This window comes from Anopheles coluzzii, chromosome 3, assembly GCF_943734685.1.
Source record: "Anopheles coluzzii chromosome 3, AcolN3, whole genome shotgun sequence".
Lineage (NCBI taxonomy): Eukaryota > Metazoa > Arthropoda > Insecta > Diptera > Culicidae > Anopheles > Anopheles coluzzii.
The window spans coordinates 39,424,673-39,451,409 of NC_064671.1; the positions used below are offsets into that span (position 1 = coordinate 39,424,673).

The 26,737-nt window shown below is 39.4% G+C and overlaps 1 protein-coding gene across 1 annotated transcript in view; it reads left to right on the plus strand.

Annotated features, from left to right (window-relative positions):
* The first annotated feature begins 375 nt into the window (after nt 1–375).
* The window catches only part of LOC120954867 (putative neural-cadherin 2), a 141,645-nt gene continuing 115,283 nt past the window's right edge, over nt 376–26,737 (plus strand). The window contains exons 1-2 of the mRNA XM_049608282.1: nt 376–1,498; nt 2,860–3,252. Of these exons, the coding sequence (XP_049464239.1) occupies nt 376–1,498; nt 2,860–3,252 (1,516 nt within the window). The remainder of the gene's footprint in view (nt 1,499–2,859; nt 3,253–26,737) is intronic.

The window sequence follows — 26,737 nt, forward strand, 5'->3', positions numbered from 1 at the left end:
ATATCCGACCTACGGAAAGAGATTGCCGAATTGTCGAGGCGCCTTGAAAACGTGCTGCCTAACCGAAGGTACCGAGGACGATCGAATTCCCGCAACGGCTCAGCACGTAATCGCAGTTTAAGTCGCGGAAGCGATTTTTCGACCGGCCCGTGCTGGTACCATCGCAAATTCGGTAGTGATGCACGGAAATGCCGAAAACCCTGCACCGTTCAAAGTGCACCATCGGCACAATAGTGTCGCTCTGCTGATGCTGCGGTGGAGATTGGCGAACTCACCACTACAGCCGCAATCTTTTGTCTACGAATTGCTGATAAAACGACGTCAACGCAATTTTTAATCGACACCGGCGCCGATGTGTCTGTGGTTCCGAAAGATATGCTAACAGCCAGAGTAAAACCATCACCGATTAAACTGTTCGTCGCGAACGGATCGCCGATTAATGTATACGGTGAAGTGTTGTTGAAGATCAACCTCGGCCTTCGTCGCGAGTTCCTGTGGTCGTTCCTGATAGCTGACGTCACTTCGGGGATAATTGGCGCGGATTTTTTAGGCAATTTTGATCTGCTGGTGGATATGAAACGGAAGCGCCTCATCGATAATACCACTCATCTTGAGTCGGTTGGCTTGCTAGCGAAGAGTGAGCAGTGTTCGGTTAAGACCTTCAGTTCAGTGTCGCCTTACGCTGACCTATTAGCCGAGTTTCCTAACATCACTCGTCTAGCGCCACCGGGTACGATTAGCGATGCTTCGATTTACCATCGAATCGAAACAACAGGGCAACCTGTTTACGCACGCCCACGACGTCTCTCGCCCGACAAACTTCAAGCAGCGAGGGCCGAATTTGAACATCTACTGAAGCTTGGTATATGCCGACCATCCAGCAGCAGTTGGGCGAGCCCGCTCCATATGGTGAAGAAAGCAGACGGTTCTTGGCGGCCATGTGGGGACTATCGGGCGCTCAACGCACAAACCATCCCGGATCGCTATCCCATACCATACCTGCAGGACTTTTCGATTATATTGCAAGGTAAAATTATTTTCTCTAAAATTGACTTGCAAAAAGCCTTCCATCAGGTACCAATCCATCACGAGGACATCGCTAAAACTGCCATCACGACACCGTTCGGACTGTTCGAGTTCGTATTTATGACCTTCGGATTGCGAAACGCAGCGCAAACGTTTCAACGGATGATCCACGAAGTGGTCAGAGGCCTGGAATTTGTATTTCCTTACATCGACGACCTATTCATCGCATCATCATCACCCGAAGAACATCGTGATCATCTGCGACAATTGTTTGAAAGGCTCAAACAATATAACTTGGCGATAAACATTGCTAAGTGCGAATTCACCCGAGACAAGATGGATTTTCTGGGTCATTCCGTCTCTGCCGACAGTATCCGTCCCTTACCTGACCGCGTTCGAGCTATCGTGGAGTTCAAGCTTCCTGCTACGGTGAAGGAATTAAAAAGTTTTTTGGCAATGCTCAATTTTTACCGTAGGTTTTTGCCAAACGCGATCGAGCACCAGATTCCACTCCTTGCCATGATTCCTGGCAACAAACGCAACGATCGCTCCCCGCTGACATGGAATGACGCAACCATCGCGAGTTTTGAACGCTGCAAACATCAACTCGCAGAAGCAACGCTTTTATCGCATCCCGCTAAAATTGCAGAACTTTCCCTTTGGGTCGACGCATCTGATACTGCCGCAGGGGCGGTCCTACATCAAATCGTTGATGGACACCCTCAACCACTCGGGTTTTTCTCAAAAAAAATCGACAAGGCCCAGCTGCGATACAGCACCTACGATCGCGAACTCACTGCAATCTACCTAGCGGTGCGGCATTTTAAATACATGCTCGAAGGACGTAGCTGCCACATCTATACCGACCACAAACCCATCATCCATCACAAACCTTTGCCTTCCAGCAGAAACTTGACAAAGCCTCGGACCGTCAAGCTCGCCAATTGGATGTGATTGGACAGATCACAACGGACATCCGTCACATTGTGGGAAAGGATAACATCGTGGCTGACTTGCTCTCTCGCATTAATGCTATACATCCAGCGCCATCACTGAATTATGAAGCACTTGCGGAAGACCAAAAAGACGATCAGCAGCTCCAGAACATCGCACAAGGTAAAATCAAAAGTTCGCTAAATCTAAAGTATTTTACCATTCCAGGCAGCACCAAACAACTTTTATGTGGCTTCACTGGGAATCGCATTCGCTCTTTCATAACGGAACGCTTTCGGAACGCTGCGTTGCAGGCAACGCACCAATTATCTCATCCTGGCACCCGTACAACGGCCAAATTAATGACGGAGCGATTTGTTTGGTCAGGCATCCGCAAGGATAGTATTGTTTTCGCTAGGAGCTGCTTGCCATGCCAACGTTCGAAGGTGACGCGACACACACAATCACCTATATCCCGATATTCGGCTCCGGATAGCCGATTTGCACATGTAAACATCGACATCGTGGGGCCCTTCCCTCCAAGTAAGGGCAACCGTTATTGTTTAACGGTCATCGACAGGTTCACGCGTTGGCCTGAAGCGTTTCCAATTCCTGATATGACCGCGGTAACAGTTGCCGAAGCTCTAGTTTGTGGATGGATAGCCCGGTTTGGTGTCCCATCTTTCATTACGTCTGACCAAGGACGCCAATTTGAATCAACGCTTTTCGGGGAACTGACTCGCTTGCTCGGATCCAGCCACCTGCGCACGACTGCATACCACTCACAGTCAAATGGGATTATCGAACGGTGGCATAGGACCCTTAAGGCATCTATTCTGTGCCATGACCCCGAGCACTGGAGCGAGCATTTGCCTATGATTTTACTCGGGCTGCGTTCAGCCTATAAGGAAGACCTTAAGTCATCACCTGCTGAGATGGTATATGGCTCAACTCTCCGAATACCGTCTGAGTTTTTCGTAAACGACACCGAAAACCCGAACGAAGCCGAATTTGTCGACAAGCTTCGAAGAGCTATGCGAAAAATCCGTCCCCAAGAAACTGCCAGGCATGGAAATCGCAGTGTTTTCGTTAATCAGAACTTACAAACGTGCGAGAACGTCTTTGTACGCAATGATTCGGTTCGACCCTCGCTATCACCACCGTACGAAGGACCATTTAAGGTGGCAAAGCGAGCCGAAAAGTTCTTCAAGTTGAACATGCGTGGTCGCCAAGTAAACGTTTCGGTCGATCGCTTGAAGCCAGCATATGTGATAGGATATCAGGAAAACGCAAGTAACAGGGAACCTGCAGCCACAACTTCTGATAAGCTTTCTTCGACTAGAGTCACTCGTTCCGGTCGACGAGTTGTAATCCCTTCGAGATACTAGAAAAGGGAAATCTAGTCTAGGAGGGGAGTACTGTGGCAGCATAGCCTTTTCTTGTACAGCACTGTCCCGCGCTAACGCTTCCAGTGGTAGTCCGTGCTATCACACTAACACTAACGCTAAGCAAACACGAAGAAAACCGAAGGATACCGAAGGATACATCTAACGAAGCGAAGCGATGATAACGATCATCTAGGACTTACGATAAAATAAATGGAGAGATCGCTCTCATTCTAGTCTCGTATTCAGAACAAACCGTGCCTCAATAATTACGCCAAAACGAAATCGAAAGAACGCGCTAAAAAGCCATTTCATCACATGAGCATGTAAATAACACTAGGTCTACGAGCGTCTCTAATATACCTATCTATATGAAAACTCTTCAATTAATGGGTCGATAAAAATACGCGTTGAGATTGGTTAAAATCATAAATATGAAATTTTATTAAAATTATGAATCATTTAACAAGTTTTGGTTTCCTTTAAAATTTGGCTGCACAGTGCTTATTGATTCTAATAGTCGATATTGTTTAACCAAACACATGGGTTGACCTCTTTTGATGCCACATTGTAACCGATGTCGGAAGGAGTTTTTACAAACCGACTAATAAGTGTATTAACTTTTTTTGCCTATTTAGTTACTAAATTGATTAAGATTTTTTATGATAATGTTAAGTTTATAATTTTCTTTCACTCCTTCATTTTTTAGAAAATATGTTACAACTAAACGAAATAAACTAAAATTAATCAACCGACCCGTAAATTTGACCGGTTCCGTAGAGATAGGTATACCAAATATATATCTGAAAATCTATGAAACTTAAGAAATAATTTTTATTTTGTACGCTCATACTATGGTTTGATAAATTTACGATAGTTAAAAATCGATAATCAGGTATAAGGTATTTTCCGTATTTCACTATGAAGTTTAAATTTTATCCAATTGACGGGATCCATAAACCCAGAGTCAATAAATATTTCATTTCAGGCGCTGAATTGAATTGGATTTTGCATATGAATAGTAGCTTTTTAAAGTGTGTTGAAGTACTGTTTATATTTGTTTTTAACTCTATTCTGTTGTAACTCTTTTCAATATTAAAGCCGCTAGAGTTAGCGACAGGGGAGCGGTGTCATTAATGATTATTCCTAATAAATGAAATTAAGTAAGAGCATTGTTCATTAGTTCTCGAATTTCGAACCTAACTAACATTTGGAAACTAGTTAACTGAAATTGGAATGGCAGGTGGTATATCGATTAGATGTTACGACTACTTCACGGGTTCCAGTATCCAGTTTTCATATCTGGATTGTCCTTCATTTCCTAGAAACAAATGTCTAGTTACGAAGTAGGATGCGTAGAGCACACAAAAAATGAATACCGTACGCAAATAGACCTGCAATATCACTTCTGAAGGGATATCTTTTACTTTTAATAATAACATTTTTAAAGTCCACTAAGTTTGATGTTTCATTGATAAAAATCTTCAACCTTTATGTACCTAATAATGTAATATTTTTGTTAAGATAGATAAAATTAAAAAAGAAATAATATCCCAACGAATTGAAATCCTTCAAATATAACTTTATTACGAATATACGGCTAAACGTGGACCATAAAAATGGAATAAGTAATAAAATAAATTTATAAATAACTAACAATTGAATAAATAAATTTGGCGTTATTAGGTAACCTCTCTTAATAAAAAGTCGTTTAATGTTTAAGCATTGCGTCAGTTCGATCTTAAAATAACGAACTTTACTTTTTGGGTATTATTTATTACTGACAATTTGGGCCGGTCTCATGGTACAGTCGTCAACTCGCACGACTTAATAATATCCCCGTCATGAGATCAAACCCCGAATGAACCGTGTCCCCATACATAGGACTGAATATCTTACTATGGTAAACAATAAGTCAACGATAAGGCCAATAGTGGCACAAGGCAGCCCATGACCGACAACAGTTGTTGTGCCATTGAAGAAGAAGAAGAAGAAGAAGAAGAAAAGGACAAGGACAATAGTGTATATGGTATGATTGCCAACATGATTGCACCATAAAAAAAAACACATACTGTGGCGCTCTGTTTCACGTGATGCGTTTTTGGCAATCGTGCATAATTTATAATAGCTTTCCCAATCATTTCAGTATAACAGACTACTTGGAAAAAACCTTTTGCCGTGGCCCACATATATAAAGTGCAAATATTTAGCAGAATAAGCTCAAAGCTTTTTGAAAACAAATGTTTGAAAAAAAATGTTTGATATTATTCTAGACATACCTGATTATAATGCAATCTTGATTGAGGGAGGAAATAAACTGTGTATTGTAATAAGCTTTTATTTTAAAAAATCAAATCTTTAGCGGACCACGTCTATTCATGTAACGGACCACAAAATTGAGACCACTGATTTTGAATCGCTTTTATGCGCATCTTGCACGCGTAGCCAACAGCGAATAGCAACGATCTGTAGTATAAAAGTGTGCGCTATGATTGTCAGAAAATATTTAGCGATTGGTTAGGAAAGCAGCAGCATGTTCGGTAATGTTCTCGGGCCCTCTGGGATAATTTTGTGCCACCATCTTTAACACACTCAGGCAGCCTCCCAGAGTGTTCTCCGGTATGGCTGGTATGATTGTGATGAAAAGCATAATAATGAAAGTTTATTGATTTTTAAAGATAAATATTTAACCTCGGTGCCTAATGAATGCATGAACCACGGGTTGGTTCGGTTTCGAAGGAATGGTAGTACGCGAGACAAGCTAACAAATATGCTGAGCACCAGAGCGCTGAATATGGCTGCATCTAACCTGCTATAATGCCATGAGCCGTAGAGTGCACGGTAATGTGGTTGCGGTAGTTCGACGCGCGTCGTATCCGGGAGTGTGCGATGCTTGGCTAATAAGTAAACCACGTTCGAGGGGTTTGAACGTGAAATAGGGGCAAAACTCGGTCAATGGCAGATGGTGCTATAATATGCATCCCTCTAAAAAGCACACCACAACACCGGATGAATTTTATCATGAATATAGAAATTATCATTTTATAGCGACCAATATTGCTCCCGGGAATCGAGGCACGAGCAGAATTCAACTTTTACCGCCAAATCTTAGTCTCTTTAAACGTCTCATCGTAACGTCTCATCGTAAACGAAAGCAGATATACCTGAGAGTCTTGTACCATCCATATTCGTGTGAACGTAAGCCAAAATGTAGAGGCTTAAATAAGTGTTTTTCATCCCTTTAACATTCCGCCAGATATTGTATGATAACTTAAGTGTGTGTGCGTTCGTGTGAGCATCATTGTCTGTAACAAAGCAAGGGATAAATAATTTTGATGCGATGGTGGCAGAAGAGACATAGAGTGAGGAAGAGCGAAAGAGAGAGAGAGACGATTGAGAAAGAGAGGATTGAGAGAGAGAGAGAGAGAGAAAGAGAGAGAGTGAGAGAGAGAAAGAGAGAGAGTGAGAGAGAGAAAGAGAGGCAGGACTGCTGGCTAATTGAACAAGCCAAATGTTAATCAATTATGTGCATGTCTGATATTAAATCCACCACCCACTGGTCAAAGTTTATCTTGCCAGATCAGTTTAAGCGATGATTGTAGCGTACACTAGCACGAAGCGTACTCCAGACACTCCCCTTTGCTATGTTCCATTCACAAATGTATCTTTATCCTACGTGAACAACCGTGTTCCCAGCCAAACATTCCACCAGGCGGTCGACACTTCCCTCTATCCATGTTGAAGTGCAGTAGATGGTAGCATCAGCTTTTACCGGATGCCGTTATTTTCCAATATACAGAATAGCTACTAAGCGTGTGCCAGTAATTGAGATCGTGAGAAAATCTAACGGTGCGACCGAGCGTGCTTTCTATTATTATTTGAGATGATTGTTGGTTTGTTAATGGTATTTGTTACCGTAAAGTATATGCTTATTCTGGGAGACCAATTTAAGTTGCGTGTTGTTTGTATCCCTTGTAGTTGGTATGTTGTACACTGTGTCATCTGTACTGCGAATATTTGGCTTAATTTAAAATTCATTTCAACATTGAACGTTACATGCATGCACATGCACAAAGCCATTGAAGAAGAAAAGGGAATAGAATTAGTAGTACGTTTAATGGCGTCTGAATTTGAAATACCTTTTTAGTCAGCAAGTGTTTAAGCATTAAAATTTTACAATATGAAAAAGCGATTTGCAATAACAGAACTAATTCGAGCACGGTGTGGCGATGCTTAAATTTTAGCTTGTCATGTAAGAGATACAAGCTTAGAGAGATATGACCTTTATGAGGTTTTAATTGTGATTTCATTTACTTTTTATGTCAAATATACAAACGTAGCTTTCGCAAATGAGCTTCCCAGTAGTTATAATGATAGCTGCGTCTGCTTCTGCAAGGTTGGATAAAACTGATTCTCAACATTTCAAAATTTCTCAAGTTTCTCAAACTAGTAACCTCTGCTCGTAGCCTAAGGATTGGCTATTTTCTATGCGGAACTTGTAAGACTTAGACATCTGAATGAATGTACATAAAGCTGACACTATTGCGTAGGTTGTTACTATACTTCTGCCATAATCGTTGTGATTCGATTTTAGAACATGTTATTTCGATACTGAATAAAATTCATGGTGTAAACGAAAACACATTTGCTTTTCTTTTGAGCTAACACGATAATAATGACAATCGAGCATCAGAGACGATACCAGGAAACAAATTCGCCTGGTTTTTAATGCCAAAAGGTTTTTAATGCTCGATCGTCATTACTATTTTTTAAATAGAATATCTCTGCACTGTTCAAATTTATCCAAAATGAACATGCAAATAATTGTTTATTGTAACAATCAACAATAAACTGCTGTATGATATTTTGTATACCATACGTACACGATCTACTCATTGCAGTACAAAAAGCAACTGCAATGGCATTCGCTTTACTGATTCTCCAAACCTGAGAACAATGTGCCGATCGTCCGACATTATTATCAACAACAGTGTTTAACAGATGAACCAGTGAACAAGTGTACAACCCAAACGACACTGTTTTCAATTCCATTATTTAATTAACACTATCAAATACCAAAAAACATCAATGTGTGTGCTGAAGCAGCTAAGGAGATGTTGTCGACGGGCTTGATTGCATTTATGGTGTGAGGTTGCATCTACCATCCACAATAAAGCAATCGTTGGTATTTAACACTGTCGCTATGATAAGACATTCTATATACAGTTTAACCCTGGTTCCGGTACTGGTATCTTACTCATTTACGAAACTCTGTCTCTAGACTTGGAAGGTTCATATGAAATACCCCGCAGTTTTCTCTAAACACACATCAGTGTGTCAAAGTCAGTAGAACAATGTGGCCAGGTCCCGGGTGGCGGAACGTGCCACGGCACACTATCCATCATTTGCTGACTGTCTCTAACAATGTTAAAACGACTGGACGTAGAATCGTGTCTTCTGCCAGTTTTCCACTGTTAATTCCCATTGGCGACTAGCCCATTTCCCGGGTGTGCACTATTTGTTATGTTTTGCATTGCGGAAGATAAAATGCATTAGTATACAGCAGCCCCCCTAGTGTCGAGACAGTAAGGCCCAAGAATATAACACAAAAGGGGCACCGGACACCTGGTTATTATTTGGTGGTTGGCTTAAGGAAGGGAGTGTCAGCGACCATGTGGCACGGGGATTGTAGTTTACGGATAAAAATGTTGTCCTCGCATTTTCGCGGCCTCACTACACAGTAGAAAACGAATTCGTGAAATTAGGCTATCTACTAGCAGGAGATTTTTGTTGGTATGACAAAGAGTGGAAGAAATATATCGTGCAAGTAACGCAAAAGGGTACCAGTGGGCTCACGATGGCATTGAATTAATTATGGAGTACAGCATTTATTTCACTTTCATCTGCTAGCCCTGTTCACCCATAAAGAGGAAGAAAAACAGAGGGTATTTTCCCTTGCTATAGATATTTTGGATCTTACTGCTTTACTGCCTGTATATCAACTTGAATGGTGTTGTTGGTTCATTCTTTTTCCGTTATATTGATCGCTTTGTTTGGTGGTTCAGTATGGTGCTAATTAATACAACCTACATTTTCCCCAAAATATCATCATAAAAGATTTCATAAAAAAAGAGTTACAAAACCTTAACTAATGCACATTCAAGCAAGCTACTAAAATCAGCTTATTTCCCCTGGACATTTCAAAAGTGCTTACATTATTCATTATTCATTATTCATTGCATTATATTTGATTGTTGATTCGATTCGGTAGCAGCTTTTGCTGTTGGACGAGAAAATCTCGCCTTCAAGAAAGAACACGTCCCAATTGCATGACGTGCAATGACAAAGCAAAACAGTATCATGCCTTGTGGCAACGTAGACACTGCGATTGACACAGCGGAAGGCAATTTAACTCAACTGCCTCTTTCATTAAGCAAGTGATGTAATTCGTGCAGGAAAGCGGACTATTCGACTATCAGATCAGAAGTTCATTCGGTTAACGTTAAAATATGAATGAACCGGTTCACAAGAACGGAACGCTATGGTTCTTTTGATAATTTGAAATATAAAAAAAATTAACGTAAAAAAATAGAAAAAAACTTTCTATATCGGCACATTGATATGCAAATAAAAAAACGGTTGAATTTAAACTGCACAATGCGTTCTAGCGTCATGTGACATATTGCCAATATTGATTTGTTATTCAGGTGACCAGAGCTACCATATAATCTGTAGTTCAACCGATTTTCGCATAGTGTACCGATTTACAGGTTTGCTATTGCTATTTGTAAATGAACGGAAGAACCGAGATCACGTGCACGTTCATTGTGATGAACGACTCGGTTCATTAAAGTTCACTTAAAAGAACCGAAATGCCCACATCTAGTGCATATAGGTGTCTGTGGTACCATCTCACCTTCGACGTGGGTCGATATGCAGTACTTCATCACGGACAACTTGAATCATCAGACAGCTGTTTATGTGATGAAGTCGAAGGATGAAATGGTCGATTGTTTGGAGACGTGTGAAGCTTTGGCTACTGCACATTTCCAAACCAAGATGTGTTATTTCGTTGTGATAATGGAGGTGAATATAGTTGCAAGAACATGAACCCTTTTGTACGCAACGTGGCATCAGGCTCGATATGACGGTTCCACATACACCGGAGCAAAATGGATTGAACGGATGAATCATGTTATTGTCGAGAAAGAACGTGGGATGTGGGCTGAAGGCAACGTTTCGAAAAACTTGTGGTGTGCAGCATGATTTGCGACGGTGTACTTAATCAACCGTAGTCTGAATGATGTCCTGGATTGAAATCCCTCTCCTTTCGAAGTCTGGTGCCAGGAAGCCAGATGTAAGTACTTGATTATTGGTCACTTTGGGAGCAAGCAATCGAGGCCAAATTGGAATCGTGTTGAAAATAAATGGGTGTTCACTATCAAGTGTGACGGTGAAGGAAAAATTGACAGACCCAAAACCCGACTTGTTGCGAAGTGGAAGCTGAAAAGATTCGATTATTTGGAAACATATTTTCCTGAGGCAAAGATGACAACCGTGCGAATTTGGCTGGTCTTGGCAATTCAAGGAAATCTACATGTTTAACAAAATGGATGTAAAGACTTTGTTCCTGAATGGCGGCCTGTAAAATTGATAAGAAGCAATCGTCTGGCTTTGAGGCGGGAAACAACATACTGTGGAAGCTGAAAATGCCATTTGTTTAGACGTTATCAACAGAATTCTTTCTTTAACCTGAATGTACAATAAATGTAAGATACACAAGCATTTCTTTAAGCAATGTTATTTTATTGTAGCTAAAAATTCAGTCGCTTGGTTTGGAGATCAGTGAAAGAATGGCTAAAGATCGTATCCTTTGCCGCGATTGGGAATAATCGTGCTATCGGAACTGCTCGACCCGATCGTTATCAGCAGATAACCACACGACTACATTTCGATAGTGTCCTCTATCGAGATTGAAGGAAAACACCTCAGTCTCATCAAATTGATCTTTATATTAATTTTAATATTTAACACCATTATTGGAATGAAACAAGCAACCTATGTTAGGAATTCACAGAGAAGAATAAGAAATTGTTCGAGAGATTAAGTAGTAGTAGAATGCGTGAGAATACTATTATACCAATAATGCTAGGATTGATCAATTTGAGGCAAGATGTTGAAGTGTGCAATTGATCATAGTATCCTATGAGAAACTGTTTTAATAATGTAAGGATATAAAATGTGACTCCCTCTTTTACACATAAAACTGTGAACGTGTTTTAGCTCTGTTAGAAAAATTCACCTAAATTACAGTACACCTAAAGTCCTCATATTTTCATCTATTACCTGACTTTGCGGCATCGTAGACAGTTCCTTACATGACTTCCTTACTTGCGTAAAGCCCATCGAAATAAATGTGTTACAACCGGTAGCTTTGACGCACCTTTATACCATTTTAGGTTTTATTCTTATCAATGGATTATATTCACGTAGTCTTCAGCTCGATGTCATAAACATGAATACAGTTCAAACTCACTGGTTGAACACCGATTCCCAGCCAACTATTGAATATGTGCTTTTTTATTGGCATTTTTTCCATACAAAATAAATGATATTTTTCTCGGCAGGCCATGAGATGTTTGTGGATTCTTCAAAAATCGGTATTCCATACAAACGCATGCTTTTTAATTAAACTGTCAGCCAACTATCGAGCGTTCAACTAAAAACCATACCAACCAAAAAGCGTTCAACAATTAAATTTTGACTGTAGTTATTTTTAATACAACCAATCGCAAGACCGGATGTTTTTGAAGAATTATCCAAATGGCTGTATCGAAACATTTCCCTAACATTCATTTGTTTCTCGTCTTTTACTTGTATTAATTAAGGTATTCTGTAGAAACATTGACACAATTTTCTCTATGACTTCATTTACTTTTAAATAACTTGTTCTATAACCTGATACTTTGAAATGATTTCATTACTTTAAAATTATGGAAAACAACAATACCCCCTTCAAAATTACTACGATATTATAATTGATTTATTCAGACCGTCGCCTAGGTTATGTAATACGCAAATTACCATCGAAACTAGTCGCTGGACCTTTAATAACTGATATCAAATCATTTAAGCATCATATTTGGCCAATATTGGCAAGCGACGTGGTAATTGTGCTATGAAATGAAGACTGTTCGACATTCATGACTACTTTCAGTATTATTCATTAATTTCATACCTATTATAACATTCGTGCATAGTGTTTCAAGAATTTAAAAGATATCGGTCTGATTTTTCGAAGGGACATAGTTGAAGAGTTTCTCCACCGACAAATGAAAAACAAAGTCCAATAAATGGTCTTGAGAACTATCCAGGGTGCCGTAAAGTTAGTATAATAGGTGAAAATATGAGTTGTCCGACTTTAGGTGTCCACCAATGTATGTTTCCATCGTCGAGAAAGTGGTGTGGTTACAGCTTCATCAAATCCACCATTTCAGCAGTGTTCAAAGGTGGTCAGAGAGTAGATAAGAAAACAAATCAAGCAATTTATACAGAATTAATTTTGACGAAGAGAGTGTGAAGTTTGCTGTGGGTTGGTTCGCTTGGGGAAAACAATTTATTTTCCTATACGCTTTACGACCATCAGGTTTGAGTTGACCGATTCCATGGCCATTAGTGACAATTGGAGATAACCACACGGATTTCATTGCGGAAAGGGTGCTTTCTATTTCTTGGTTTTCTTGGTGCTTTCCATTTGAATGTTTGTTTTTCTTTTTCCTGCATAGTTTCAGTGAACTTTTTTTCAACAGTTTTGCTCTGGATGTTGGTAGTGAAGAGCGCAGTGTTGAAGAAGTTTATTTGATCGAGGGTTTTTAATTTTTCTGTGCAGGGGCCGTTTAACTAATGATGATTGTTAAGGTTGGAATGAGTAAGAACAGTGATTGGAATTGATTAAAATTATTCGAATCAAGAATTAGGCAGTTTAATGTGCGATAGGTTACGGATTCGGGCCCAACTATATCCTAGCATTGATTATGCAATGTTTGCCGTTCATTCAGATACCATACGAATAAGCCAGAGAATATCAAATTTGTTCAAATCGTAATCATAAACCATCCTTTGAGCGTAGCTATACTTGACAATGATCCAGATTGTAACTAGCGTTGTGCTTACAAGGATAATGGACGATTGATGGATTATTGACGTCAAATGTTGTACAAAGAATTATGTTAACGAACCACCAACAAGATTGGGTTTCTATCAACAAAAATGGTAATTGACCTTTAGAAAGTATAATGGAAGTATGTTGAAATCGATTCATATTTCATTTTTGTTGACTTATTACAATCACATTGTAATCCCTATGCCATGGCCGGACCGTTTGCTGCTGACTCCAACACACTACATCCATCATGTTTTTGTCGAAGTTTCCTCTGTTCCTCGAAATGAGAACATATGAGTTTCGAACACACGATGAGTGGGTGTTTGTATCCAAACGCTCCCAAAACGATACTCACCAGCAGAAAATGACCACACCGTCTGCCAAACGGACCCATTGGAGATTTCACCGTGTTGCATGTCATGCCATCGTTTGAATGACAAACAAGGCTCGCACAAAACTGGCGACATGCAGGCCAGTGCCAGGAGCTGGTACAAAACAACAACAGCAAAAAGCAAGAGAAGCAGGACAACTCATCACAATCCCAAAGGACAGCAGTGAATGCTAGACAATCTAAAATAACAAAGAAAAACAAAAACGATGTCTAGCAGGCATCGAGCAGAGTTTTGACATGAGTTATCATCCAGCATTTCCTTTGGCTTTTGAGGACCAAAGCCAATTTGTTGGACTTCTTTTCTAGTGCAATTAATTTCCATCTTGTGCAAGTGTGTCCAGGTTTCAGCGTAATGCCAGCCGCTCATCAACGTAATTGTATTGTTGCGTGCTTCCTTGTTCTGTAAATCGAGACAAAAAAAACCTCTTTTAGCAAGCGACTGTCTGGCAATTGGTACACACGACATAATGATAATATTTGTCCCAATTTTCAGTTGTTACAATTTTTGTCAAAATACTCATTACTCGATTAAGGATGGCAACAAATTTGAAATCTTGTTGAGACACTTGCATTTAAACAGGTCATTTGATTTTGGTTACACATGTACTTTTCCATATTTTATGTGTGTAGCCATCCAGTCCTTAGGATATACATTTTAAACGTACCATACTGATGCTGTATATCAGTTTTATGAACATCATCTAACATTTTGCCACAGGATCCTGCGAGCGTAGAATGAAGACATTTTTATAGTTCCCACAATATTCTTAAGCAAAAGACTCATAAAAGTTACATGATTGTAAGTGAGTGGGTTTGAAATTATATTATCATGTGTTTTTTTATAGTTACCATCGAATGGTACTATCCAGCGCTACTTGATTTCTACCCTCTAAAAAGTACAACAGCAAAAAAACACACATAAAATTAAGCTATGGCTCGCTCTGCATCAAGATTTGACTTGAAGACTTGAGAAGAGATCAATAAACTTTTTAGTAAACTGGGTGCCCGATCAGTTGAGAAGGGATTGTACTAGAATGCTTTGATTTATTGCGCGGAAAATTGAGTTGGCAAAACCGTCGTCACTCGTTTGATGTGTTGTTGATTATTTGTTTGCACGCTGAGGCTATGGAATTACCGGCAGCATAACCGTGACGTTCGCGTTGATGGTTGGCGTTGACAGGTTTAGGGAATTTGTGAAGATTTGCTATTATTTGTTATGGTGAATATTTTGCCTTAGTGAGCCAACCTGTATGTATCACGGCTCTCACTGATGAGTGCACGCATCTCGTGAGATGCCGTTAGGTTCGGGCTTATGACGTGATCCCCGAAGGATCACTCTCTCTCCGGCGCGCCTCCAATTAGGATAGTGAATAAACGTTTTTATATGTGTTAACTTATTCGCGTGCATTCGTCCACCTCTTTTAAATGCATGACGACAGACCTTAACATTATTGATCCATGGATAAGATGTAAAAATAGCGTTCAGTAAAAATTGTGTTTAGTGATGTAAAACGTGTGTGTGTGGTGCAACACACAATTGAATACAATTTATCATCATACAAGCTGTGAGGTCTAGAGCTGTTTTAATTGATACCATCAAAAGGTTAGCAAATCTCAGACGAACGTGCCTATTTTAGTCAAAGATAGAAAATAACAAAAATGGAGGTCCTTTTTAATAATCCAATTGCCTACTAATTACATCACGCCAGCTTTGTAGGTCCTAATACACAAGTGAATTACTACATAACGCTCATTTGTAACTTTAAATTTCTATTTCCGCTGCTTTTTATAATCCGCACACCGTCATGCCGTGAAATGTCGTTGAAACGCTCGTTGATATACCGAAACCGAAACCAAAATTACTCACTAGCGAACCATCGGTTCATACCGAAGGGCGGTCAATTTATGCAAACTACAGTACGGATCAACAAAATTACCGCCCCACAAAGCTCCCATATAAAACCCCGCGAGAGACACGGACACACGAAGATCGCCATACACCTTTGCCGGAAGGGCTACACCGATGTCAATGAGTGGGATCAATTGAGCGCTGAAACGAAAAGGAATCTTTATTCCTCAGACCGCATCTTCAAGCATTTCTGGCTCCTTTGATAATGCGCCATTTTTATTACGGGGGAGGCCATAAAGCATGGACGCACCGCAAAACTTGGTGCCGTGGAAAACGTTTCTTGACTGACAGCAGAATTTATTTCAGACAGGCTTTGTATTTGTTGCGTCGCTCACTGGCCCACAATGTTATCGTGGGCCGCAAAAGATTTATCCGTTTGCTTACAATTTTCTCTAATTTTGACGCGTGTCGTTCTCCTTTCGGTTGGTGTGGACTGTTGTTTGTGTGTTGTTTGTAATTTTAATATTGTTTCTACCTGTCGATGGTTTTATGTGCTTTTCGCTCACCGTTCATCGTTTTCGGGACCACTTGTAGCATGAGTCTGCTATCAATTATCTGGCACTGCTGGAGCAGCCTTGGGTATGGAAATCGTTTACAGCAGTAAAATGACACCGGTCGGGTGGAATGAATAGTTTTCATTTTCTACTGTTCCGTCGCTGAGACCGGAAAATATTTGCTTATAATTTGAATACATTATCGTTCACGTTCGCTCTTCAAACTTGTATCTTGAGGTTTCGTTTGGAATTCATTATCTTTTTTACATTCGCTGTCTACATAGGTATTTTCAATCGAACGTATGAGTTTGCATGTAAATACTTTTTTTATATTTACTTTGTGTTTATTTTTTTATTAACTATTGGTTCTCGTAGTGAATTAATGATTTACTTTTTCCGTGTTTAGATTTACTTATTCTGTGCTTACCAACGACCAACGAGAGCTTTTTTTCTTTAATTGACGTTAAGGAGCATAAACAAAGAGATCTAAAAAAAAAGAGGAAAAATGAAGATCGAGTAAGCAGCTACACGAGTAATGTACAGGGCCGTTTTGCTGCTAACTGAAAAAGCCAAAAGCTTCCAGACCGAAAATTACGTAATGTGCGGTTTACTGCAGTATTTGAATAAATTTCAATCATAACTAAATTTACATTATGCATTACAAAAACGTGAAATTGTCCATTTCTGTACTGGGCAGTATATGTTAAGCAGATCGCTTTTGAGTGGTCTTATCGTAATTGTGGACTGACACAAACGAAACCGAAAATACGTTGAGCTTGGAATGTTACTGTTACCGGACTATACGCTCAATTCATTGCTAAACGATAGTTAGCAGTAATGACTGACACAATCGAACATTTTGGACTTCAGCGCATAGTTTTGATTCAACAGTAATTCTCTCGTGCCTTTGTCGCTACACCACAACGAACGGTAAATTATCCTTTCAGCGAGCTATGAAAGTGGTGCCGTTATTGCTTTGTGACCCTTTTTGAACATTGGAAGTAAATGACGAAGTAAAGCGCACATCAGCAGGTTGGGCAGGTGATTTGATACTTAATAAAACATGCTTTTTATGAGAATGCTTTTACATATGCTCCGTGTAATCAGCATCGAATGAATATTAGATCAAGAAATAACTTATGAACCACATGATTTAATGATTCTGTTTTGGCTTTTTATTTGAAAGGAAATTAAAAAGTCGCATACTCTTAAATGTGCAAGAACAGATAATCAAATACTCAAATACATTGAGAAAGCGAAAAACATTTGTAATGTTTTTGTGACTTTAGCAGCAATAACTTTAATACCAAACATTTATTCATGCATGATTTTATGATAAGCATATCAAACGCAACACAAGATTTTAGGTTATAATAGGTTTTAAAAAGAGAAAAATAACCATGGATGGGTTATAATTTTTTTTTATCACATTCTCACTTAATCAATATGAATCTTAACGAGTTGATACTGAAATCAATTCTCGAAATTTGAAATGGCTCTTTCAAAAACAATTTGATGGATTGCAGACCCCTCGGGCTACGTATGTACAACTTTCGATTTCATTATTGTTCGTGATGAAGTACACTTAGCGGAACAATCATTTTATCCAGGTGTAAGCTGTTTTCCTCCGTTGGATAGTGAAGCCACAATGGAATTATCTCTAGGCTCTCAGTTGGAGCTCCGGAACGGCTTTGATTCGCAGTGCATTGCATCTCAGGTACAGCGATTGAAAGAAATAAAACGTATACAGTCTGTTCCCGTATTATGCGGTTTTCGACTTACACGAAATCAGATATACGCGGTTGTTAAAATTTTACAGATCAAATGTCAAATCGGTATTATTTGCTTCAAGAATTGTCCAATACAGTATAAATTGCATTTTTGCTCAAAATTTAATCCTTACTTACGTACTTATCCAGCGCTACAACCGCTTTGTGGTCTTGGCCTGCCCAAAAGTGTTTGAAACCTCTCACAGTCTCGCGTCTTTGTCTGCCAGTTCGTTATCCCGGCTTTAATGGTGGACGCCTCCACGCTATCTTGCCACCTTTGCCACTTTGGGCCCACCACGAATTCTCTGTCCTTTTGGACGGCTAAAGAAAACTTTACAGGCTGTGTCGTTTCCAAGCGTACAACATGCCCAGCCCACCGAAGCCTGGCGAGCTTTATATACAGCATAACAGTGAGGTCGCCGTACATCTCGTATAGCTCGACATCATTGCGGCCCCTCCATTGTCTTTCCACACATACGGGGCCAAGTATCTTTTTGTGCATCTTTTTCGCAATCTCGGCTAAGAAGGTTTCATCAGATTTGGACAGTGTTCATGTCTCAGAGGCGTATGTGAGTACCGGTACTGTAGGGTATAACGGCCTACTCCGTCTCGTGGACTGTATAGTAGGGATATAACCTTCAGAGCAAGAGCCCTAAAAAGGCTGGCACTCCGATTCGATCTGCCGCCATGCTACCTGCAGAATTCTTACTAAGGTCTTGTCACTCTTATTTAGAGTCAAATTTTCCAACGAGAACCATGCTCTTCGATAATTAGGAGTAGGAACTAAGTACGATCAATTGAGATTCTATCTTTATATATTAGCAATTTCTTGGATGTTCTGATCTTGAGCCTACGTGCTCCATCAGTGATGGATACATTTTCTTGTACAATTCTCGTTCAAGTATGCACTATTCCACCTGGAGTTTAGTAAATGGGATTTCTGGTAAATGGGAAAATATATGAAGTGCATGGTGCCTATGTGTGGGCGTTATTATCCATCGTCTAACCTTAAGGGTATGGTTTACCTATTAAATTTTTCAAGGGTGTCTTCTGCCGATCTCAAAATCCAACAGGTACTATATATGAGCTTTATAGTCCCAACTTCGTTCGTTGCAATAGGTTCTTTGAGGTGACTCAGACTGAATCTCAGACTGAATGCCCGGTTGGCAACCAGCATCCTTGCACGCAACTCAGCTTCCATGATTCTGTCGGTGTTGATATTTGACCCGATATAGGTGAATTCTGCCTTCCTTTTTTTTTGCGAGTTTCCTGGAAACGAATTGGCGACTTGGCCATGTCTACGAGACGTGCTCATTGAGCAGGCCAAGAAGAAGAAGAAGGTGAATTCTGGGACGACTTCAAAAGTGCGTTCACCTATCTGTACGTCACTCCTAAGTAAGCTTGGATTTGTTGTTGGTAGGGCTGCTGATGTTGCCACCATCATTTTATCTGCAGTCTGAGAAGAAGCAAAAACTGAATATTGAAAATGTATACAGGCTAAACTCGACCTAATCACGATGTATAGACTTGTTACAGGGTAATAACATGTGATGGACTCCTGACTAGACATGTCAACTAGTTGTACGATTTGCTGTCTGTCTTTTTGCTTTCAATCATCAATTTGTTAATTTGCTTATCGACGCTTAGTTTATAAAAATAAAGATTAAATAATGATAAACAAAAGAAATAATGTAAGGATAACCTCCACTATCCAAACCAATAAACACAAAACAATTTGAATGAAAAAAAATCAACCTTGAAAACACATCTGATATGCTAGGCGATTTCAACAACTGAACGAGAAGGAAATTGAAAACCAACGCTGTCTGCATCGTAAGCACCCCACTGTCGGTATCAATTACTGCAAACACTTTCATTTTAATTACCCCGTTGGGACGTTTTTTCTTCCTGCCGATCGAATATCATCTTGGCAAAACAAAATCGTACCCGTCACAAATAAATTGTGCCATGTTTCATATTCCTCGTAACGCCGTTCTGCTTATGTGTCGATTCTACAAAGTAGGTTCTAGAAACGTTCTGGTTCTTTTCTGTCAGTCCGCAAAATTTGAAAGAAAGGAAGATTTTTCCTCCTTTTACCCTCGAGCGAAAATTTTATGAATTAAAGAAGTGGAGATTGCTACTTGCACTTATAATTACTCGAATTACACAATTTACTTGACAGGTTTAATAAAACTCGACACTTTAGACAGCGGATTAATGGGAGTAGGATCAAGCCGAAAAAGATATCGAAAAAGGCCCAAAGCGCTGCTGGAGAACGGGTAGTTAAATTACTCTTTCGTTCTCCCAAACCGCCGCTTCATGTTCAATCCTTGGTAAATGACGTATAAAGATAACAAATAACACTATCTGATTCAATGATGCTTGTGGCAGGAGACAGGAAAACTGGCTGATTACAAACCCCATTCCTGTTGGTGCTTTACAATATGATTGCGGTAAAATCGATTTGCAAGAAAATAAGCAAACAAGAAATTGTTTCCTGGTTAGTAAGAGGATTTTAGACATGGGTATGCTGGAAGCATGGGAGGTGGCAAAGGGTGAGAAAACTTAATAAAATAAATCAACCGCCATTCCAATTCTTCCATTTCCTCAATCACTTGGCCGTCTGTTTCCACCCGTGGTAGTAAACAAAATAATAAAAATCGAAATCATGCCACTAGGACAGACATTTCTTCAAATTACGGGTTGGTTCAGAACAACAGATAAGACCCATTCAACACTCTTCCACCGTTCAGCCTTATGCTGGTAGGTTTGTGGATTGAAAAAATGAGAATCGGTTTCCGTTTCCTACCAGCACCAACAATGCGGTCCCGGTGAGGAACGCAAAAAAGGGAAAGGTCTAATTGATTTCGCAAACAATTGTTGCCCACACACTTCCACTTGAACACACAGTTCGGTTGAAACATTTCCTCGAAGGTCTCAGAAGAATGTCCAAATTACTTTGAACGATTTGAGCTGCTCGGCAAATAGAACCAAAGTGTCGGTCGTTTATGTGTAGATTGTGTTTTGTCACAAGAGCTGGGTGCAAAGGGATAATAAATCTTTCTTTCATCCTTTGAAAGTATGCGATTCATGATTCGAAGCAGAAAATCGGTTGAAGTTTATATGATTTCAATTATGCTGGCCAATTCTCAATTGTTATGTGCTGATTTGGCCAGTCCATATTTCAAAGCTGGAAGTTATACATTAATTGAATGCAATCGGTTAATATTGAAATGCAAGAAATCCTCAGAATTTTGACCATGAGCGTATTTTTTATGCATTGCAGGTAAAACCACAACCTATAATTAGTTGATTCGCACATTAACCTACTTTTAAGAAATATTTCGTTATTTCACATTAACACTGCTAGGAAAGGTCGAATTATACCTAAATGTCTCTTTAGACGTTGCGTGAAAGTGATTTTTGTTGTTGTTGTTGTTTTATTTCATTGAATTTGATAAATATTTGATTAAATTGATAATATTAACATTTGAAAACATGGCTTATTCTACACCAAAAGAAAATATATTCAAGTCCCCTACTTTTTAGACTGTAAAAAATATTGAAAAAAAAATTACATCTATTTCCTTGTGATTCCTTGTAGACCGGTATATTTTCATCGTGAACAAAGCGTGAACGCATGGAAATGCATTTAATTTATTATTTAAAAATATTATGTAGTATTACAATTTTGGGAATTAATTTTCTATTCTTTTGGTGTGCGTAAAGTCACATTCTTAAAAATATCTAGCTGGCCCGGAAAACTTAGTATTTTCCAAAAAAAAAAACTATAATATTATAACTTTGTTTTTAAACTTGGGATAATTGCATCGTTTCTGTATGCTCACAGTATCCGATTGTCAAGTGTAACCAGGTACACTGGTGGACATTAAAATAGGAAAAAAAAATTTGTGTGTTTTTTTTGCATACACTAGGTGTGTCATCGCCAACAGTTCGAGGCGTACTGAATTTGCAATAGCCGAATTTTGCCTTTTATACTCTCATTTTTGGTGCGCTACTTATCTGAGTTTTGAGTGCCGGCAGCGTTTTGCGGCAGTATAAAAGGAGAGCCAAACCGTGTTGTGCTTCATTCTTCCATCAGTGGTCAAGGTGAAAGGTTGCTGTTTAAAAATTCCACAAAATCATCATGAGTCGCGGAAAGCACTGCACACCAGAGGAGCGAAAACACATTCAGGGGCTGTATCGTGAGAACGTGCCAATCAAGACAATCTGCAAGGCGTTCGGCCGTTCGCGGACGTTTGTGGACAACGCCATTCGTAGCGAGGCTACGGGTAAATCGACAGGTCGTCCGCGTAAAACAACGGCCGACGTTGACGCGCGGATTGTTGAGATGATCAGGGCGGATCCTTTCAAAACTTGCACTCGTATCAAGCAGGAGCTTGGTTTGCAAGTTTCGGCGAAAACGGTGTCTCGCCGTTTACACGCCGCTGGGTTCTGTGCCCGGAGACCGAGGAAGGTTCGTAAGCTGCAGCCGCACCACGTAGAAGCGCGCATTCGGTTTGCCGAAGAACATTTAGCTGCATCCATCTTTTGGTGGAGCAAAATCATTTTTTCGGATGAGTCCAGAATCAATCTGGATGGTTCGGACGGCATTAAATACGTCTGGCGCTTTCCTAATCAGGCGTATCATCCGAAAAATACGATAAAAACCCTTAGTCACGGAGGCGGCCACGTAATGGTGTGGGGTTGCTTCTCCTGGCACGGCACGGGTCCTTTGTTCCGTATCAACGGGACACTGAACTCGGAAGGGTATAGAAAAATACTTAGTCGTAAGATGTTGCCATACGCCCGACAACAAGTCGGAGACGAAGAGCATTACATCTTTCAGCATGATAACGACTCTAAGCACACATCGCGAACAGTTAAATGTTATTTGGCAAACCAGGATGTGCAAGTTCTACCGTGGCCTGCGTTGAGTCCTGACCTCAACCCGATTGAAAATCTGTGGTCAACTCTCAAGCGTCAGCTTAAGAACCAGCCTGCACGTTTAGCCGATGATCTATGGACACGCTGCAAGTTTATGTGGGAACGCATAGACAGAAGCGAATGCCGTAAGCTCATCGGCGATATGGCCAAACGCTGTCAGGAAGTGACAGCGAATAACGGTCACCAGATTGACCGTTAGAATGTGTTTTCGCTCAGTGGAACACCGCAACACCTCCTCCCAACAACCACTTAAACAGTCCTTTTCAGGGCTACCAAATATTTCTGACAAGAACTATGTCTTTCGGTCACAGAAAAAAGTTCCTATTTTTATGTCCACCAGTGTATCTTACACTTAGTAAATAAGAAATCATTTTAAAGATTATTAAATAACCTTTCTAAAACACTATTAACTTTCAAAATCAAATTAGTGCTTTTTGAAACATTTTAGTTGAAAGATGATCCTTTCATTTGCTTAAATATGAAGGATTTGAAACATTTTGCAAGTTTGACTTTTTTTTCTTGCAATTTAAGAGTTTAGAAGCCTATTTTTGCCTTTTGTAATGTAATAGCATCTACCTTAAAGCACAATAATGATTTTCATCCTGGTCTGCTTCCACTGTGCTATGGTTTGCGGATGTTGAAAATTACATTATTTAAATTATCGCGATTTGCATAAGGTTCAATTATGCAGTGCTTATTATGGCCATTTGTTTACTTTCTCGTGCGCCTATCATACCTGATTTTAAATGATACTGGAGCTGGATGATGCGAGCTCTGTGCAGACCAAAGTGGGTATTATATACAGGTGGACTTATAGCTCTTTCCACCAGGCCATATTGATAAACAGCAAAGACAGGTCGAGGGACACTTATACACTGTATCATCTCCAATAAAACATCCGCACGAACTGCTCCGGTTGAAAAGCTTCTTTATACGACCGCTGGTCATTTAAACAAATCGTAAACCACTTCGTCAAACTTAAACGAATGTTTTGTCCTGTATAATGACCAAACCAACGTTTCAGTATTTCAACCAGTACAAAATTCGTGCAGAACTTGGGATCAATCGATTTACCTTTTTATGCTCATGCAATCTCCTTTTAATGATACGACAATGTATTTCACCTGTCAATCGAAATGATTGTTTCTGTTTGTTCGACATCCCAACAAGTATTACATCGAAACGGGAACGACCCTAGTCGGTTTATGAGCATCAGTCAAAAATCCTGCTCCCTAGTTCAATGATGATTCACTGCACACAAAAGCTTGCCTCGTTCAAAGTCTAGGGTGTGCTATAAAACATCCTTATGGATGTCCAAATTTAACGACCACTTGGAATCGTACCCTTGACAGCATCATCCGTTACGTTTCGAGAAGGAATAGAAGACAATTAACGAGCTTTTCCTAAAATGAACAGTGTTGACTAACGAAAGGGTTTCGACTATTAAAATGCTATTAAAAAGTAATTGAACAATTGTGGATTGATTCTTAAAAAAAACGAATCTATTACTGAATCAGTGCATTAAATAAAAAAATGTCAACCAACGTTATTTTAACGGTTTGTAATTTTTTTTTACTTCTGGATAATTCATGCAATTTATGGAGGCCAAAATTGTTGTGACAAATGAAAAAAAAAAACCCTAAGCTACCAAAAAGTATAAAAATTTAATGAAATATTCAGGCTGCATTGAAAATATATTTTTATCTTCAATTTAAACTTTTGTTCCACCAGATTACCACCACAGCAAGAATCTTTTACTTTAATCTGAAGCAGGGTCTTTGATGCATCTATGAATTAGTTCTTCTGAGTTCGCTTACAGACTGTAATCAGATTTCATTTTTCGTGTTTGACCGTCCGAAAGGGCGACATTGCTTTTTGTCTGCTTTACCATCGTTCAACTAAAGGACCGGACTAAAATCAGATAAACTTCACCAGCTGACATGACCTGTCGTCGCATTATCTGTTTGGCATCAAGAGCAGATCCGTACGGCTATGCTGGCTAATGAGCTGAAAACAGCTGATTGTTGCAGCCAGACAAGCAAAAAGATTCATCGCCAAACACTAACCAAGGAGGGGAATAGGGAACCAAGGTTAGAAAATGTCCAAACCGCTACAGCGCTATCTAAAAGGAATATTAGTATCGAACGTTGTAGGTTGCATGGACAAGAAGAGCTATATTTATATGCTTGAATTTATACTACGCTTTTTGCTGTTGTATGACAGTAGTTTTTCGTTGTGGTTTGGCATTAGCTCCTTTTGAAGTTTGTCTATTAATAAATGTTTTGTTTTATATTTAAAAAAACTATGTCGATATATTAAGATACAAATTTTGTTTGTTTAATAGAATTATCTTTTCTCATCGCAGATATATAGATAAATGTTACTCAAACTAAATAAAAATAGATCAGTTTAATACTATACAGGTTTTTCAGATTCCTCCTTGTCTGTCTTGTCAGATCTCCTTGTGTTTTGCATTTTCTATGATTAAGCTTGTTAATGTGTTAAAGTCGTATCAATTAATCATTCTGTGATATTTGTTGACCATTGTGTTAAAAATAGTCAACTTCGATAGACCTGTTGAGCGAATTAATGAAAACAACATTTTATTTTTATGACATTATATACAGTCCAACGCATCAATATAAACTAGATCATGGGAACGCATAATTATAGGTCCTTTGGTTTGTAAGTGATGTAAGTAAGCCACGGAGGCTAGATACATCATGGAGAAATAAATGAAAAAAATAAATAAATCATTATAATCACTTGACAGCTCGTAATGTAATGCAAATCGGGTTTTCAAATATCTCATTGCCAATTAATGCAAATCAATAACATTGAACGTCTAATGTCCAATCCTTACCTTTTGTTGAGAATAAATCGATCGCTATATTTTTATGTAATGCTGTTAATCTCCACATTTAATTAACCTTTTCCCAATAACTGAACAAGCATTAGGCTGTTGATGTTGTTTTTCTTTATCACCGGTTCGCTCTTCATGTTAGTACATATTGCATCCCTCTACCGGCTGCCGCCACGTTACGGTACGACGATGCAAACCCGAAATTGTAAAAGCTCGCCCTACCCCAACGCAAAATGCATTGGCAGCGTGGCAGGAAAACAGGCCACCGAGTGCATCAACCAACATTCTAAATAGGGGAAATGTAACATTCTCCTGCACCATTGAAAATGGCCGAACATTCGCCGATCAATTTCCGAAGTGAAAATGAACACTCGCAAATGAAGTGCGAAAAGCTCTCAAAGCATCCCAGTTCGGAGTTTTTATTCGGGTTTGTTCATTTCCACGATTGAACGATGCGTTACGTCTAACAATAAAACACAATGAAATAAACTTCGTGATTCGGATTGTGGCCCGGTAATCGTTTCTACCCGTTAGTTTATCTTTGACCGCAGTTGAGACTGGATCTAGGCTGGACACGTTGTCTAAAGGTGAACGCTTTCAGTTTGTTATTTGAGTCGTAAAAATAAAAGAGCATTCATTGTGGCATTTTTCAACGTTCTCACTGATATCAATAAGTTGCAACTCTATTCCGTGAGTGTGTGAATGCATTTAAGTTGTTTATATTTGAAACGTGAGATGAAGTTTTATTTTTGCATAAACTTGTGAGCTATTAAAAGTAGTTTTTGAATAGATTGATATCTGATAAGAGACCCGGAGTAAAGATACAAACATTTTCTGTTTCTTATCAATTGACATAAT